The 19,781-nt window shown below is 42.2% G+C and overlaps 1 protein-coding gene across 4 annotated transcripts in view; it reads right to left on the bottom strand.

Annotated features, from left to right (window-relative positions):
* Positions 1-3,994: 3,994 nt before the first annotated feature.
* LOC118369466 (mitogen-activated protein kinase 8) overlaps positions 3,995-19,781 on the bottom strand; it is a 31,186-nt gene continuing 15,399 nt past the window's right edge. Inside the window, exons 2-12 of one of the 4 annotated variants that reach the window (XM_035753857.2) lie at positions 17,628-17,801; positions 15,382-15,511; positions 14,910-14,968; positions 14,390-14,528; positions 8,701-8,866; positions 8,443-8,514; positions 7,431-7,613; positions 7,223-7,347; positions 6,992-7,055; positions 6,461-6,541; positions 3,995-6,125 (exon numbers count right to left, since the gene is read on the bottom strand). In XM_035753857.2, the coding sequence (XP_035609750.1) occupies positions 5,962-6,125; positions 6,461-6,541; positions 6,992-7,055; positions 7,223-7,347; positions 7,431-7,613; positions 8,443-8,514; positions 8,701-8,866; positions 14,390-14,528; positions 14,910-14,968; positions 15,382-15,511; positions 17,628-17,755 (1,311 nt within the window). In that variant the 5' untranslated portion in view covers positions 17,756-17,801 and the 3' untranslated portion in view covers positions 3,995-5,961. Of the gene's footprint in view, positions 6,131-6,460; positions 6,542-6,991; positions 7,056-7,222; positions 7,348-7,430; positions 7,614-7,946; positions 8,019-8,442; positions 8,515-8,700; positions 8,867-14,389; positions 14,529-14,909; positions 14,969-15,381; positions 15,512-17,627; positions 17,807-19,781 lie in introns of all 4 variants that reach the window. The other 3 variants (XM_035753859.2, XM_035753856.2, XM_035753858.2) reach the window with 3 other exon arrangements.

A 19,781-nucleotide genomic window follows, 5' to 3' on the forward strand; every position in this document is an offset into this window, starting at 1 on the left:
GGTGGAGATTTGTCCTTTGGTTTGATGAGTCCAAATTTTAGATTTTTGTTTCAAATTGCCGTGTCTTTGTGAGATGCAGAGCAGGTGAATGGATGATCTCCGCATGTGTGGTTTCCACTGTGAAGCATGGAGGAGATGGTGTGATGGTGTGTGGTTGCTTTGCTGGTGGCACTGTCTGTGATATATTTAGAATAAAAGACACACTTAACCAACATGGCTGCCACAGCATTCTGCAGCAATACGCCATCCCATCTGGTTTGTGCTTAGTGGGACTATTTTTTGTTTTTCAACAGGACAATGACCCAACACACCTCCAGGCTGTGTAAGGGCTATTTGATCAAGAAGGAGAGTGATGGCGTGCTGCATCAGATGACCTGGCCTCCACAATCACCTGACTTCAACCCTATTCAGATGGTTTGGGATGAGTTGGACCACATAGTGAAGGAAAAGCAGCCAACAAGTGCTCAGCATTCCAGGTGAAGCCGGTTAAGAGAATACCAAGAGTGTGCAAAGCTGTCATCAAGGTAAAGGGTGGCAACTTTGAAGAATTTGTTTAACACATTTTTGGATACTACATGATTCCATGTGTTATTTCATAGTTTTGATGTCTTAACTATTATGCTACGATGTAAGAAAATAGTATAGCCTTCCACAAGCTTCCCACAATAAGTTGGGGGAATTTTGACCCATTCCTCCTGACAGAGCTGGTCCTACTGTTTCAGGTTTTTAGGCCTCCTTGCTCGCACACGCCTTTTCAGTTCTGCCCACAGATTTTCTATAGGATTGAGGTCAGGGCTTTGTGATGGCCACTCCAATACCTTGACTTTGTTGTGCTTCAGCCATTTTGCCACAACTTTGGAAGTATGCTTGCGGTCATTGTCCTTTTGGAAGACCCATTTGCGACCAAGCTGTAACTTTCTGACTGATATCTTGAGATTTTGCTTCAATATATCCACATAATTTTCCTCACTCATGATGCCATCTATTTTGTAAAGTGCACCAGTCCCTCCTGCAGCAAAGCACCCAGACAACATGATGCTGCCACCCCCGTGCTTCACGGTTGGAATGGTGTTCTTCGGCATGCAAGCCTCCCCCTTTTCCTCCAAACATAACGATGGTCATTATGGCCAAACAGTTCTATTTTTGGTTCATCAGACCAGAGGGCATTTCTCCAAAAAAGTGCGATCTTTGTCCCCATGTGCAGTTGCAAACCGTAGTCTGGCTTTTTTATTGCGGTTTTGGAGCAGTGGCTTCTTCCTTGCTGAGCGGCTTTTCAGGTTATGTCGATATAGGACTAGTTTTACTGTGGCTATATATACTTTTGTACCTTTTTCCACCAGCCTCTTCACAAGGTCCTTTGTGTTGTTCTGGGATTGATTTGCACTTTTCACACCAAAGTACATTCATCTCTAGGAGACAGAACACGTCTCCTTCCTGAGCGGTATGATGGCTGTGTGGTCCCGTGTTCCCATGGTGTTTATTTTCTGAGGTCTTGGCTTATTTCTTTTGATTTTCCCATGATGTCAAGCAAAGAGGCACTGAGTTTGAAGGCAGGCCTTGAAATAAATCCACAAGTACACCACCAATTGACTCAAATTATGTCAATTAGCGCCATGGCATCATTTTCTGGAGTTTTCCAAGCTGTTTAAAGTCACAGTCAACTTAGTGTATATAAACTTCTGACCCACTGGAATTGTGATACAGTGAATAAGTGAAATAATTTGTCTGTGAACAATTGTAAAAATGACTTGTGTCATGCACAAAGTAGATGTCCTAACCGACTTGCCAAAATTATAGTTTGTTAACAAGAAATTTGTCGAGCGGTTGAAAAACAAGTTTTAAAGACTCCAATCTAAGTGTCTGTAAACTTCCGACTTCAACTGTGTATCATAAGATCCTTTGAGTAACTTTGGTTCAGGTCATGTTATTATATGAACAAAGGAATCTAGCCTGAGGCATATTTCTGTCCTGCCCTTTGGAGCAGGACATGTAATGTCCGCGGCCTTTGCATTGCAAAAGTGGTGATGTTCTCAAAAATACATGTTTTCCGGGTCATGGGGATGCTTTCACGTCTCTGGGAGGAAGGACAGCAACATTGCACAGCAGCTGAAACCAGGTTCCATCGGAGTGGAAGCTCCTTGGCCACAACAACACCGGGCTCCAGACAATTAAAGCTGTAAAGGAGGAAAAGCAGAGAAAAAAATAGGCAAGACATTAGAACATTGCATACCAGCAATAACATTAATTCACCCCCAAGTTCAATTAACAAGCTCAAAGGACAAAGACAACATACCTGAAGTTTTACTTGTTCATCCTCGATCATCTCCTTGTACTGGTGGTGGAGAGCATATTCATGCTGAAAGACAAAATCCAGAAAAGTTGTTTAAAACAAGAATTCATTCATGTCATAACGCTTGTTATTGTCTGTTGACTGCTACAGCTGCATTAAAATGCCCTGTACACACTTAACCTGCTTCCAGACCAACAATTGCAATAACTAGCTAGATTTAGCAAACATTTAGCTTCATAATTACCAGCTGGCTAGATGTAAATGGTATTCATCTAGCTAACCAGTTCAAGAAGCAAAAAAGTGACATCTAAAATCCCAATAGCTAGCTAGCTATTTAGCTATAATTTCATCGTTGCTAACTAGCTAGACAACTTAGTATGTATCCCTATGACGTAACATGGGGTTTGATAAGCACTCGCACCACAGTGGCTATTTTCAGAAGCTAGCTAGTTAAACATCACAAACTGGCAAACATGAAAAATACTATTATCATGTTATGCATGCCTGAGCACATCAGCAATCAACATTAACAGCAGAACGCATCTGGCCACCTCAGCTACAGTAGCTTGCTTAACGTTGCCTCGTCCCATCTGTAAACAATGGTTCATTGTGGAACAAAGCAAGCAAGTAGGTACAGTACCTGTAAGCAACTGTCTAACTGCCTAGCTATATACACTACAAGACCAAAAGTATATAGACACCTGCTCGTCGAACATCTCAGTCAAAGATAATGGACATTAATATGAAGTTAGTCCCCTCTTTCCTGCTACAGAATACCAGCTCCACTCTTCTGGGAAGGTTTTCCAGTAGATGTTGGAACATTGCTGCAGGGACTTGCTTCCATTCAGCCACAAGAGCATTAGTGAGTTCGAGCACTGATGTTGGGCCATTAGGTCTGGCTCGTAGTCGGCGTTCCAATTCATTCCAAAAGTGTTCGATGGGGTTGAGGTTAGGGCTCTGTTCAGGCCAGTCAAGCTCTTCCACACCGATCTCGACAAACCACTTCCATACGTACCTCGTTTTGTGCACCAATGCCTCCGTGTGATGAAACAGGAAAGAGCCTTCCCCAAACTGTTGCCACAAAGTTGGAAGCACAGATATGTCTAGAATGTCGTGTTGAGATTTCCCTTCATTGGAACTAGCCCGAATCATGAAACACAGCCCCAGACCATTATTCCTCCTCCACCAAACTTTAAAGTTGACACAATGCATTGGGGCAGGCAGCGTTATCCTGGCATCCTGACGTTAAATGCTGCATACTGTATGTCGGCTCAATTACCTTTAAATGTCAAGCACGTTATAATCGCAGATATACAGTTGATTGGAATTAATCCCGGCCTTAATCTGTGTCTGGGAAACTTCCCCTGTGTGTGCTAGACTGTTAGTTATCACTTTAAAAATAGCCCTGTAAATGGTTCCATTTGATACTTACTGAACTTACACTGTTAAAATATCTACCTCAGGTGTTCCAAACATTCTAGGCTAAGAGATGCTGCATCTCTATTCCCACTCTTGAATACTCGCCACAGTTTCAGTTTCACCACACCACAGAAAAGTTTAGTGATTGTCGCTTCTGATTTTTTAAATATCAGGTACATGTCCCAAAACTGATCAGACGCTAGTGAAAGCCTCCATTCATTTGTCAACATAAACGAATGTCCTTACAAGAAGTATGTGTTGAGAATAAAAACAATTCAAACATAATCAAATTCAACCCTTTATTTGCAGGAGTTGCAGGTTGACATTGTCTAACTTTTTCCAGTGTGTACATTAAGTCTGTAGTGAGGCCTTGTCCAGATCAAAAGGCTAAAATTTATACAACTGGCCTTTGCGGAAAACACCACGAAACCTGGGTTGCGCTCAGGAGGGTGAAACTTACTAGACGGATTCCACAGATTCCATCTGAACGCTCCAAAGTATTGAGCCCTCCTGAACGCAGCCATGTTTCTGGTGTGTGATAGGCCTGACCACAGCCAGGGATGGGGCCCAGTTCCAAACATACACAGGTCATACAGGGATTGAACGTTGAGAAGAGGGGTGAGGGATCGGTTTGGAATCGAGCCATCAAATACGTCTTCATCTAGAAAAAGGAAAACATGGCTGGCGGCAAACCTTTTGAAACCCCTGGAGAACATCCACCTAGCATACAAATCAACCACTCACTACCTACTCTATAGTCTACAAATCATAGGTATTGCACATCAACTGAAAATAAAACAAAAACAAATGTATATACATAGTACACATGGGTTGAATCAACATTGTTTCCCACGTCATTTTCAATGAAATTATGTTGTACCATCATGGAATAGACATTGAATTGACGTCTGTGCCCAGTGAGTACGTACAATACTAGCAGTCTTCTAACATTGATAATTGTACATTTCCAAATAAATAAATAAAAATAAAACTTTATTCACATTTGTTTTTTTAAGACCGTATGCTGTGGACTGTTCTGTCAGTCAGAAACTCATATAGGCGAGGTAGTTAATGAAAACCAAGTCCTCTAACAGAGACGGCACAGAGAGAGGAGCTCAGGCGTACTAAGCTAACAAAACACTCTTCGAGTGCCTCAAACAGCAGAGCGAGATAGAGAGGGGCTATAAAAAAAAAACGCAGACAACTGTAAGAGCACTTAAATCAAATCGAATGAATTAGGGCTAGGGGTTTTGCCTGGTCATGTAACCTGAGGAAAGACTCCTGGCCCCGACAATAAAACATAAGCAGCCTTTCCGCTACCCTTGGCCCCAACCCTTTGATGTTTGCAGAACTGTACAGGTGTTTCTACTTATCCAGAACTACTAAGGGTGAAGGGTGAGGGACAAGCAGGAGGGACAGGGAGCACATTGTAACTGGTTGAAGAAGTCAAGCAACGAAGAGGGGACAGTGTCTAAAGTATTTGGGCCAGGTGCTTTTATTGCCTTCCCATACTCCCAATATCTGCTCATTAACATTTGATAACAAAGCTATCTCCAGATCCAACACCCCAAAAAAACGTTACAATTACAGTCATATAATAAATAAAGAGATGTTCCATTACTAGAAAAAAATAAAGTTGTAGCCATGACTACAGAACACTACAGCTACGGGTAGGCAGAGTAACAGGGTGTCGAAATATGTTCAATGGTTTTTAGGATCCATTTAAATGGAGATGACCACTAAATGCTAGAAAATAAAATATGTGTTTGTAAAGGAAACACTTTCTAATAGAGAAAAGGGGGAAAAAGTTCCATCCACTGTGAGATCCAAAAGACTACAACTTACAGCATAGAAATACTGTACACAGCTTGGAGGGACAGAAGCTGACACAAGAAAATAAATAAATAAATAAATATAATCATTTACAGCATGTACACAATCGGCAATACAGAATATAGGAGACAGAGAAGTTAAAAGAAGCTGTACATAAAAAAAAATGTTTTTAACAAAGGACCCTTAAGTGTCTCAAACTATGTATACTATGACAGGATGTGTAGGGCTGTGTCTGTGTGTGTGTGTGTGTGTGTGTGTGTGTGTGTGTGTGTGTGTGTGTGTGTGTGTGTGTGTGTGTGTGTGTGTGTGTGTGTGTGTGTGTGTGTGTGTGTGTGTGTGTGTGTGTGTGTGTGTGTGTGTGTGTGTGTGTGTGTGTGTGTGTGTGTGTGTGTGTGTGTGTGTGCGTGCGTGTACGTGTGTTATCTGCAGCAGGCCAGTGCTCCCAGGGAGGTGTGGCTGTCCAGGCTGATGTCTGTGTCAGAGGTCATGGTGGGGTCACTTGGCTCAGTCGACATGGAGGATACGTCATTGGCCGAGGAGGAAGATGAGGCGGGCTGAGGGGAGCTGTCAATCACTGCTGCACCTGTGCTGCGAGAAACACACAGGATGACTGATACACCTGTACTAGGTACTAGCACGCACATTTTCAAACACACACACTGTCCTTTAAGATTCACCTGTGTGGCACACACCATAGGGTGCCGGAAGAGCCCCTCTGAGTCTGTAAGGGGTGCAGAAACCCCCCTACAGTATCCAACTACATAATTCACCTCCCTCCTATGAGTCAGATCTGCATGCTCTCTTTCAGTAACAGCGTTTTACTCGTGATGTTTTTCAAAGTGAAATGTAATACAATAACAGCAGAGACCAGCTCACATAAGTACAATGAAAAACATCAGAAACAGTGTGTTAACTAACCTAAAGGAGGAGGTTGTCCTCTGATCACTCCATTCTGCTTGGTCCACTCGTCCCACTCATACACCTCCTTCCAGATCAGGTCTAGGAAGAGAGTGAAGGGAGGGAGGGAGGGGGAGAGAGAGAGAGATTTGCCCTCTTGACACGTAACAAAACACAGAAATCATCACCGGGGGAAGATCATAAACACCCATGGGGGGGGGGGTGTATCAGTATGACCCCATCCTATTGGACCCTGACCCAGGCAAAACCGGTGACAGTGGTATTTACACCCAGCCGTTGAACCTGGCCAGCTCTGCAGCATCACGTTTCACACCATAACATAACATGGAAAAGTCGTAAACCAGTCAAATGTCAAAGTTACAGTGAAAATGTTGTCGCGAAAAGTGAAAGCTACTCTGTTACAATGGAACCAAAATGAAGTCCTAAAAGTGCAAACTCCAAGATAAATCGGGCATATACGTTCAAGTATTTCAGAGTTGTTGACATATGTATGTGACCCATGTCTAGTGAAAAGTAGTAACGTCTCTTAACCTTTCCACTCCTCCACCGTATGCTCTCGCTCATCCAGCTGCTTGTCTGTGATCTTTGGAGGGGGCTGAGAGGAAAAAGAAAGCAAAGGAAAGAGAGAAGAGAGGGAAGAAAGGTTCATCCCTACATCAAACCATTGACCGTAGTTCACTCTTCTGACTAGGAGTGTCAACCGTTTCAGTCCAATTTCCAAGTTTCCCCCACAATAGATCATACCACTTGTTAAACACTTACTGCCTCCACTTCTGCTGGGTCGTACCACACGTTGATATAGGGGTGTTTCAGGGCCTCGTCCACCGAGATCCTCTTAGACGAGTCAATCACCAACATCTTAGACAGTAGGTCTCTGGCCTGGCTCGCTGGGAATGGAGAGAAAATATAGTTCAGACCAGCACATGCATACACACAAACCCTACCCACACACATTCTCAGTCTCCAGTACCTTTCAGTTTGTTGTGTTCTGAGTCTGCAGGGAAGAGGACGTCCGGGAAGAGTTTGTCGAAGCTGTATCCTGCGTAGCGCGGTCGGTTCTCAACATACGTCCTCACTGATTGGTTGAGCTTCATCAGGAACTCCTGTGGCGGAGTCCCAAGCTGCTCTATCACTTTGTTCCACTGGTCAATGTCTGAGCGGGTGGAGTTAGGGAAAGAGCACACACAGATTTCTCCAACAAACACACACTTTGACTTTGTTAGAGAACTACTTTGCCGGAACTATCCCTATGTTCTAGAACTATCTGTATGTGCCGGCAGAAGCTGAGGTGATTATTGGGGAGGGAGGATGGGAGCATGGCTGTACTTGGATATGGTGGATATGGTGGATATGGTGGATATGGTGGTGGGTGGAGAGCAAAAGCGGTGCGCTACAGAGCAGTGGTTGATGGTATGAACATGGTAAAAAAAAAAAACACACAGGCAGGATTTAAAAAATGATATCACGGTAAAAGAGGAAAGGATACGGTCAGTGCCTGGGAACAGCACACTACCTCTGACCATCTCAGCCACAATACAGCCCACTGACCACACGTCCACTACACGATGAATGGAGAGATGACATGCAAGCACAGCGGAGAGGGGAGATGAAGAACAGAGGAAGGAAATGAGAGAGTGAAGAGTTTATGGGTTACAAAACAAAAATGGATATCGCAAACAAATCAGATGAATGAAACAGAAGACGGGAAAAGAGTGATACATCTGATGAACGAAGGAGAAGCATTGAATGAGTACATTGGGTAAAGGAGAGTGAGGGTGGATGCAGCGGTCAAGACTCTGCAAGTCTCGAGCGGCGGAGCCCTCTGTCAAAATGGGAAGGAAGGAAGAAGCAGGAAATCAGGGCGTGAGATTCATTTTCCATCTCGGAAACTGAGAGACTGAAGAGAAATAGCTCCGCAGAGGTGGCAAACTGTTTTATTACTTAATAAGGAGGTCATTCACAGCCAGAAGCACTAAGGATACAGTCCCTTCCTGGGAACAGGATTTTGTGACGGACCATTTCTGCCAGAATACACCCCACAGACCATATGTCCACTGTTTACAACATGGAGAAGAGGAGGGGAGGGGGGTGGAGACACAGAAACAAGCTAATTAGATTTTAGCCATTAATAAAGAGGCCATTGTTTCTGCAGTGGTGGTAAACGCATACAATTGTTATCGGTAGAATAAATATTTGATTGATTGATCAATTTATTCATTGTTTGATTGACAGTTACTGACCGTTGGCCTGGTAGCCCATCCCCAGTATGACCTCTGGTGCTCTGTAGTATCTGGTCACTACATAGGGGGTCATCAGTAAACCTGTAGCCGCTGTTCGAGCCAAGCCAAAGTCCAAGATCTTTAATGTACAGTCTGACTTCACCACAATGTTACTGGGCTTCAGATCCTAGAGGAGGGACAAAGAGAGAACAATATCATCAACGTTGTCATCATCATCATCAATAGCAGGGCCAAAACTGTCATTAAGCGACTTATCAGTTGCACACCACAATTTTGGAGGGGGGTTGTAGCCTGGGAAGTGTGTTCCAGCGCATTTTTTACTCAAATATTCTGGCAGACAGAATCTCCATCAGAGAGCATTATTGCATTCTTGGCAATATGTTTTCTCTATTATAATAATATAATAATATATGCCATTTAGCAGACGCTTTTATCCAAAGCGACTTACAGTCATGTGTGCATACATTCTACGTATGGGTGGTCCCGGGAATCGAACCCACTACCCTGGCGTTACAAGCGCCATGCTCTACCAACTGTGCTACAGACTGACCCCTCCGGTCTCAGCCTCCAGTATTTACGTTGCAATAGTTTATGTGTCGGGGGGCTAGGGTCAGTCTGTTATATCTGGAGTATTTCTCCTGTCTTATCCGGTGTCCTGTGTGAATTTAATCTCTCTCAATTCAATTCAATTTGCTTCATTGGCATGACGCAACAGTGTACATATTGCCAAAGCTTATTTTGGATATTTACAATATAAAAATGAGAATCAAAATTGTCAACGGGACAACAGTAACAACAATAACCAAGTGTCAAAATAACCCTACATTCAACAATAACAATAAGCATACAGTAGAGTACATGTGCAGGTTGATTGGTCTGTCAGACACTGTCCCTCAACTTATGGCAGGCAGCAATGTAGTGCGCTGCCAACACACAGCTCTCTGCATCCTCCCCCAACAGGACGGGTGGCCTACTCTCATCAGAGAGGTCTTCGAAACCTTGAATAAGGGTTTCAAATTTGGGGAAATTACACTCTTTCCTGACATTTTGTCAGGAAATGCAGCTCCGTCTCAGGTTCTGCTGTTGTGCAGTGGTTGCGCAGCCTTCCCTCTACAGGGAGCCAGGTGTTCCTGTGTCTACACTTCTCAATGGGAAGGCTGTGCTCACTGAGCCTGTACTTTGTCAAGGTTTTTCTAAGGTTTTGATCAGTAACCATGGTCAAATATTTAGCCGCAGTGTACTGTCGATTTAGGGCCAGATAGCACTGCATTTTGCTTTGTGTTTGTGCTTGTGTTTCCCAATAAGCAATATAGTTTTGTTTTGACTGTGTTGTAATTTGGTTTATCCTGATTGATTGGATGTTCTGGTCCTGAGGCTTCAGTCTGTTAGTAGAACAGGTCTGTGAACTCAGCCCCAGGACCAACTGGATGAGGGGACTCTTTTCTTTGCTCAGCTCTTAGCATTGCAGGGCTTGGTAGTGATTTGAGAGGTGGTCACTGTATTTTAGATGTTTCCAAATCTCAATTGCTCTTTTTTGAGTTTTTATTGTTAGTGGATATTGGCCTAATTCTTCCCTGCATGCATTGTTTGTAGTTTTCCTCTGGACATGTAGGAGAATCTTACAGAACTCTGCATGCAGGGTTTCAATGGGGTGTTTGTCCCATTGGGTGAAATCTTGTTTTGCAAGTGGACCCCACACCTTGCTGCCATAAAGTGCAATTGGTTCAATGACACATTCAATTAGTTTGAGCCAAATTTGAATAGGTATTTCAAGTTGAATTAGCTTTTTAATGGCGTAGAATGACCTGCGTGCTTTCTCTCTCAGTTCATTCACTGCCTCATTAAGGTGTCCAGCTTATTTTTAATCCTAAGTAATTGTAGTGTGTGCAGTACTCTATATATTTTGTACCAATTGAGAACTTTGGTCTAATTCCCTGAGATCTGGATCTTCTCTGGAAAACCAGTATTTTAGTCTTTTTGGGGTTTACTGCCAGGGCCCAGGTCTGGCAGTACTGCTCTAGCAGGTCCAGGCTCTGCTGTAGGCCATGTGCTATGGTCATCTGCCAAGAGGAGGCATTTAACTTCTGAATTGTGGAGACTAACACCAGGGGCTGAGGATTTTTCTAGAAATAGTGGCCAATTCGTTGATGTAAATATTGAAGAGTTCAGGGCTCAGATTGCAACCCTGACAAAGGCCCCGCCCCTGGTTAAAGAATTATATTATTTTCTTGACGATTTTAATGCTGCACGTATTGCCAGTATACATTTATTTAATTACGTCATATGTTTTACCCCCTACACCACTTTCAATAACTTTGTAGAACAGTCCTGTATGCCAAATAGAATCAAATGCTTTTCGGAAGCATATATTTTGGTATTATTTTGGTGAACATGTTTATCTATCAGGGTGTGTAGGGTGTAAATATGATCAGTTGTGCGATGTTTTGGTATAAATCCAATTTGGCTTTTACTCAAGACATTGTTCTTATTTAGGAAGTTTAGAACTCTTACATTTATAATACTACAGAAAACCTTCCCCAGGTTACTGTTCACACAAATGCCTCTGTAATTGTTAGGGTCAAATTTGTCTCCATTTTTAAAGATTGGGGTTATGAGTCCTTGATTCCAGATGTCAGGGAAATAACCTACACTCAAATTAAACAGTTTTAATATAGCCAATTGAAACTTTGCACTAGTGTTTGAGCATCTCATTTAGGATGCCATCAGGTCCGCATCCTTTTTTAAATTAGAGAGCCTGAAGTTTCTTATAGAGTTCCTAGTCAGTAAAATGGATTTATTTTGTCCTTTATAGCTTTTTCTAATTCATTCAACTTCTCATGAATTCCCTCTCTCTCTCTCTCTCTCTCTCTCTCTCTCTCTCTCTCTCTCTCTCTCTCTCTCTCTCTCTCTCTCTCTCTCTCGCTCTCGCTCTCGGAGGGAGGAGGAGGACCTGAGCCCTAGGACCATACCTCAGGACTACCTGGCCTGATGACTCCTTGCTGTACCCAGTCCACCTGGTCGTGCTGCTGCTCCAGTTTCAACTGTTCCGCCTGCGGCTATGGAACCCTGACCTGTTCACCGGACGTGCTACCTGTCCCAGACCTGCTGTTTTCAACTCTCTAGAGAAAGCAGGAGCAGTAGAGATACTCTGAATGATCGGCTATGAAAAGACAACTGACGTTCACTCCTGAGGTGCTGGCTGACTTGTTGCACCCTCTTCAACCACTGTGATTATTATTATTTGGCCCTGCTGGTCATCTATGAACATTTGAACATCTTGGCCATGTTCTGTTATAATCTCCACAAGGCATAGCCAGAAGAGGACTGGCCACCCCTCATAGCCTGGTTCCTCTCTAGGTTTCTTCTTAGGTTCCAGCCTTTCTAGGGAGTTTTTCCTAGCCACTGTGCTTCTACACCTGCATTGCTTGCTGTTTGGGGTTTTAGGCTGGGTTTCTGTACAGCACTTTGTGACATCCGCTTATGTAAGAATTTTATAAATACATTTGATTTATTGATTGACTGATGGTAAGGGAACATAAACAATGAGAGCGACAGATGGGGGACATTAGTGAAGCTACGTAGGAGTATTGGAGTGGCGTCAACATAATATATTATAAAACCGTCAGCATCCATTTTCCTCACCATATTAACAACAGTAATGAGTCACACCATTTTAACTACAATAGTATAGTGAGTCATCTTCCACAGATTTGCATGTACGCTAGCAGCTTAGTAGTATGACATACAAACCAGTTACGATGTTATAGAATCAAGATTATTCATTGGGATTTTCCCATTCTTGTCTAATGTGTACAGTTGAAGTCGGAAGTTTACATACACGTATGTTGGAGTCATAAAAACACGTTTTTCAACCACTCTACAAATTTCTTGTTAACAAACTATAGTTTTGGCAAGTCGGTTAGGACATCTACTTTGTGCATGACATAAGTCATTTTTCCAACAATTGTTTACAGATTATTTCACTTGTAATTTACTGTATCACAATTCCAGTCAGAAGTTTACATACACTAAGTTGACTGTACCTTTAAACAGCTTGGAAAATTCCAGAAAATTATGTCATGGTCTTAGAAGCTTCTGATAGGCTAATTGACATCATTTGAATCTTTTGGAGGTGTACCTGTGGATGTATTTCAAGGCCTACCTTCAAAATCAGTGCCTCTTTGTTTGACATCATGGGAAAATCAAAAGAAATCAGCCAAGACCTTAGAAAATAATTTAGACCTCCACAAGTCTGGTTCCTCCTTGGGAGCAATTTCCAAATGCCTGAAGGTACCACGCTCATCTGTACAAACAGTAGTACGCAAGTATAAACACCATGGGACCACGCATCCGTCATACCGCTCAGGAAGGAGACGTGTTCTGTCTCCTAGAGATGAACGTACTTTGGTGCGAAAAGTGCAAATCAATCCCAGAACAACAGCAAAGGACCTTGTGAAGATGCTGGAGGAAACAGGTACAAAAGTATCTATATGCACAGTAAAACGAGTCCTATATCGACATAACCTGAAAGGCCGCTCAGCAAGGAAAAAGCCACTGCTCCAAAACTGCCAAAACTACAACCGTGAAGCGGCTTTGCTACAGGAGGGAGTGGTGCACTTCACAAAATGACTGCATCATGAGTAAGGAAAATGATGTGGATATATTGAAGCAACATCTCAAGACATCAGTCAAGAAGTTAAAGCTTGGTCTCAAATGGGTCTTCCAAATGGACAATGACCCCAAGCATACTTCCAAAGTTGTGGCAAAATGGCTGAAGCACAACAAAGTCAAGGTATTGGAGTGGCCATCACAAAGCCCTGACCTCAATCCTATAGAAAATGTGTGGGCAGAACTGAAAAAGCCTGCGTGAGCAAGGAGGCCTTACAACCCTGAAGCTTGTGGAAGGCTGCCCAAACCATTTGACCCAAGTTAAACAATTTAAAGGCAATGCTACCAAATACTCATTGAGTGTATGTAAACTTCTGACCCACTGGGAATGTGATGAAAGAAATAGAAGCTGAAAGAAATAAGTCTCCTTACTATTTTTCTGACATTTCACATTCTTAAAATAAAGTGGTGATCCTAACTAACCTAAGACGGGGAATTTTTACTTGGATTAAATGTCAGAAATTGTGAAAAACTGAGTTTAAATGTATTTGGCTAAGGTGTATGTAAACTTCCGACTTCAACTGTACCTGCTCCATTGCTCCAAATATGTGTCCCAAATGGCACCCTATCTATCCCTCCCTATACAGTGCACTACTTTGACCAGAGCCTGTGAATAGGGTGCCATTTCAGATGCAAACACAGTTAATTAGAGCAGAAGCAGTGTTTAGATCATTAGCAGGATCCTCTTGATCTCCTGTGGATGTAGCCAACATCAAAGCTCTGACATCATCACCTACTCTTTGTGGAGGAGTTACTGTAATCAGATCTTTGGGCTTACTTTTCCAGGAAATACAAAAATACCCCAGAATTTGTAATGACGAGCTACAAATTATAATGATGAGCTACATTATTGCTACATTATTAGCTTAGTGTTACCCTGAGCCATACCCTGCGTCTACCTGTTAGCTAAGTGTTAGCACGTACAGCATGAGCCGGTCCCTGTGTCTACATGTTAGCTTAGCGTTAGCGTGTATGAGCCAGCATGAGCCTTACCCTGTGTATGAGCCAGCATGAGCCTTACCCTGTGTATGATGCCGGCATTGTGGAGGTGTTTGATGCCACACAGCATCTGGTACAGCAGGTAGGACAACCTCTCATGGTCCAGCTCCATCTGAATCACCTGGCACAGGTTGGCATCCATCAGCTCCATCACAATGTATCTACACAGGTAGGAAGTGAGATGAGAATATGCACACACATGCGCGAACACATACGGGCACACACACATACGGGCACACACACACACACACACAAACAGGAGCACACACCCTCATCGTGAGGTAACTGTGGAGCCGGCTGGATGGCTTGAACAGAGAGAGCTGACATGTATGCATAAATAAGACATTATAGATGCCAAGTTTTGGTCATGATATGGTTTCAGTTTTTTTTTAGAGAGATTTCACACAGTTATTCTGGTAATGGCCGAGTCATTCTGCCACTGATGGCAAAAGGTCCTCCTCTGTCTTAATTCCTAACAGCGTGTAACCATTTTACACTGTCAAAGGTTGATCATGTTATTCGACACCAATTCATGTACTTACACATCTGCAAATTCTTCTAATGACTTTTGTGGGCTGAATACGTTTAACAAGCCAATGATCTGTAGAGGTAACAACATAAGCACGTAAACACAACAACAACATTAAGTCATACAGGTTGCTTAGATTAGTTTCCTCAACGTAAGAAAACACAGTCCACATGTTTGTAAATCAATTCAATTTCAAACGTATCGTACAATGAAACAATAAAAAAGGTCTCTGGATGCTGATTGACTGAAACCGCGTTCTAGTCCTCTGTATATTCACAATATAAGCTACCCATGACAAATGCCTGTTTACTGTTCTATCTCTCTGAGTATCATTACGCATTCATAACATATTATTATTCCATCTGTTCCTGTCCAGCCCGGGCCAATCATAAACGTAATCGAGCATTATTGTCATAGAGTCTCGTCCAGAATAGAATCGAAACAGCAGGAAGAAGTCGTTGACCAGTGTTGCTCGGCAGACTTACATTTTTGTGATTGACACATTTCATTAACACCAGTTCTCTGTACGCTCGCTTGGCGTGCGTCTGGTTCTGGAACGGCCGACTCAACTTCTTAATAGCCACATTTCTCTCAAGGTTGTGGTCATACGCTGAACTAAAAGGCAAGACAAAAGAACATGGCAATACATGAACACATCTGCGACAATGGCGTGATACAGTCTGTGGTAAATAGGCATTTAAATGGATGTCTGATTGGTGTTTCTTTTCATTGGGTATTTTACAGCATATGACCTTGAAACATAACCTAAAATGAGGACACTGTCCCATTGAATGAATTCCATGGTTCATTTTGCCATTGATGAACCAGCTTTGGCATTAGCCTTGGTTCATTGATTCAGCACCACAGTGTTTAGACAAATTCAAACATCGGGGAAATTGGTATGTAGCTCTGAATTGTATGTTACCTTGGAAACCAATTGAATCTGAAATAAAGGTATTTCATTGGGGCTAAATAAATAAAAAATATCTCAAGCAAAAAGGATTTGGAAACAATAAACTGCTACACTTTATTTTGCATCCCATCGTTTACTGGTAATTACCTGGCACAAACCACTGTTCAAATATTAATGAAGTAGTATATGACTGGCAGAAAAAAACTAAGGGGAGGAAAAAGTACCCAATTGTCATACTTGAGTAAAAGTAAAGATACTGTACCTTAATAGGAAATGACTCAAGTAAAAGCAAAAGTCAACCAGTAAAATACTACTTGAGTAAAAGTATACAAGTATTTGGTTTGAAATATACTGAAGTATCAAAAGTAAATGTAATTTCAAAAATGTACTTAAGTAGCAAAAGTAAAAGTATAAATCACTTCAAATTCTTTATACTAAGCAAACCATTTGGCACAATTGTTTGTGTGTTTTTTTTTTTTTAAATGTACGCATAGCCAGGGACACACTCCAACACAGACATCATTCAGAAACAAAGCATTTGTGTTTAATGAGTCGCCAGATCAGAGGCAGTAGGGATGAGTGTGTGAATTGGACCATTTCTGTCCTGCATTCAAAATGTAATAAGTACTTTTGGGTGCTGGAGGGGCCTCCCGAGTGGCACAGTGGTCTAAGGTTCTACTAGCTGATTCGAGTCCAAGCTCTGTTGCAGCCAGCCACACCGGGGGTGGCAAGCAATTGGCCCAGTGTCGTCTGGGTTAGAGGAGGGCTTGGCCGACAGCGACTCCTGTGGCAGGCCGGTTCCAGTGCACGCTGACATTGTCGCCAGGTGTTTCCTCACATTGGTGACACATCCGACACATTGGTGCGGCTGGCTTCCGGGTTAAGTGGCCATTGTGTCAAGAAGCAGTGTGGCTTGGCTGGGTTGTGTTTCGGAGGATGCATGGCTCTCGACTTTCGCCTCACCCGTGTCCGTATGGGAGTTGCAGCGATGGGACAAGACTGTAACTACCAATTGGATACCATGAAAAAGGGGTAAAAAAAACTTTTTTTTAAACTTTTAGGTGTCAGGCAAAATGTATGGAGTAAAAAGTACATCATTTTCTTTAGGAATGTAGTGAAGTAAAAGTAGAAGTTGTCAAAAATATAAATAGTAAAGTACAGTACAGATAGTACAGATACCCCAAAAAACTACTTAAGTTGTACTTTAAAGAATTTTTACTTAAATACTTTATACCAATGCCACCAAATTAGATCTTGTTTTTCAAATGTATCGTGGGGCTGACATTTTCCATCAAGGCACTCTTGAAGAAAACAAATTGATGAACTTGTTGATTAAAAGCATATATTTCTAAACATTTAAAAGCATAACCAACAAACGCCAATGCATTTCGGCATGATGCCAGCCTTCATCTGGGGGTAAAGGTTGTAATGTCCACATGGGGGCTCTATGAATCACATTTGAGTGGCAGAATAACCAATAAGAAAACATGACATTAAAAAAATAACACAAGGAAATTAAACAGGGGTGTGAACATAAAGTAAATGATATAAGAATAATTCAAATTGGCCCCAATAAATCATACAAATAGCATAAAAGATATATAGATTAAAATGACCATACCAATCGAACAATTTGTATTTACTAAGGGGTGACCTTCATCCCCTTTGTTTGTTGCTGCCAGTCATAGACTGCCCTTTTCAAAGAGTACCTCGTACCAAGTCTCCATGGCCTTATAGCTATTACCCATTTGAGCCCACCAGCACATAGTTTTTTCTTCTCAGTAATGAAATAGTAATTTGCAGAGTGATTGCACTTACCAGACGATTCCCTGTGCTCCTGAGCCAATGGGCCTTAGATTCTGGTAGCGCTTCAGAACTTTGAAGGTGGAATCTCCGACATCTAAACTATAGAACTCCCTCTCTCCTCCTCGCTTGTTTTTATTCATGATGAAACCTGGAGGAGCTACTTTCTGGGCATCCAAACTAGGCTCTCTGTACTATGGACACGCACACACACACACACACACACACACACACACACACACACACACACACACACACACACACACACACACACACACACACACACACACACACACACACACACACACACACACACACACACACACACACACACACACACACACACACACACACACACACACACACACACACACACACACACACACACACACACACACACACACACACACACACACACACACACACACACACACACACACACACACACACACACACACACACACACACACACACACACACACACACACACACACACACACACACACACACACACACACACACACACACACACACACACACACACACACACACACACACACACACACACACACACACACACACACACACACACACACACACACACACACACACACACACACACACACACACACACACACACACACACACACACACACACACACACACACACACACACACACACACACACACACACACACACACACACACACACACACACACACACACACACACACACACACACACACACACACACACACACACACACACACACACACACACACACACACACACACACACACACAGTGCACACAACACACGTGCACACACGCACACACACACACACACAGAAAGAGAGAGAGAGCATAACATGTTTTTAGGATACAGAACACAGGTAGCTACGGTATGTTCGGAAGTGCATGTTTCTAGCTTTAAGATCAAATCTGCATTAGGGGAAATAGCACCACGGATCACCCCCAGCGCCATTGTTATTGTTTCGCTGTTGATAAAAACGAAGGAGAGTTGCATTCGGTAGTGTGGTAAAACAAATCATTAAAAGGGCATATTCTGCTGTCCTATCGTGAGTGCAATGATGTCACATAAAAAGTGTTTGAGGTTTGCAATCACTTCTTTATTGTAGTAATATTCCGAACGGACATGGCAGTTTCACAAATGAAGGATTCCAGCTTTAACCTATTATTCTTATGAACCTTATCCAATGCTACAGTTTTCTTTCTTAAAGCTAAAAGGTTTAAAAATCAGATGATCAGATGTTTTCAAAACTCAGAAGCAATCTTCTTTTGAGATAAGTCCACGTCCCAGGCCATGTGTATATGCCACAATCAAAAATGAATGGAGAAGATAAGCACCTTGCAATTTCCAGATCTGTGGTGCTCATCTTTCAATGATTTTGTTGGTTGAGGTATTGTATATACAGTGCCTAGTGAAAGTCTTCACTCCCTTGCACTTTTGTCACATATTGCTGCCTTAAATTAAAATCTAAAAAGGAATAGAAAATTATTATTTTTTTTCTACAGATCTACATAAACTGCTCCACATTTTCAAAGCGTAAGACAAAATTGTAGACGTGCGGAAATGAATAAAAAAATAGAAAACGAAGATATTTTAATTGCGTAAGTCTTTACACACCTTCCTGAGTGAAGAGCAAATATTTTCCTGAAGAAAAAAACACTTCATTTATTGAATGGTGTCCTATCTGTTCGCAAAAGTAGTGGTTCTCATTATTTAATAATAACTTACACTGTCTTTGTAAGGTCCCCCTGTTAGATAGTGATATGCAAACAATGATTCAACCTCAGAGCCACCAATTAGTTTTAAAAACATGTCAGTGATTCATTTTTAGACAGGGGAGGTTCCAAAATATTTCATAGACACTGAAAATTTTGGGCGGCAAGTAGCCTAGCGGTTAGAGCATTGGTTCAGTAACCGAAAGGTTGCTAGATCTAATCCCTGAGCTGAGAAGGTAAACATCTGTCTTTCTGCCACTGAACAAGGCAGTTAACCCACTGTTCCTAAGCCATCATTGTAAATAAGAATTTGTTCTTAGCTAACTTGCCTAGTTAAATAAAGGTATATATATATATATATATATATATATATATATATATATATGTCACTTTGGGTAAATAATGTGTAGGCGGTGTATCATAT

Source organism: Oncorhynchus keta, chromosome 36 (assembly GCF_023373465.1).
Source record: "Oncorhynchus keta strain PuntledgeMale-10-30-2019 chromosome 36, Oket_V2, whole genome shotgun sequence".
Lineage (NCBI taxonomy): Eukaryota > Metazoa > Chordata > Actinopteri > Salmoniformes > Salmonidae > Oncorhynchus > Oncorhynchus keta.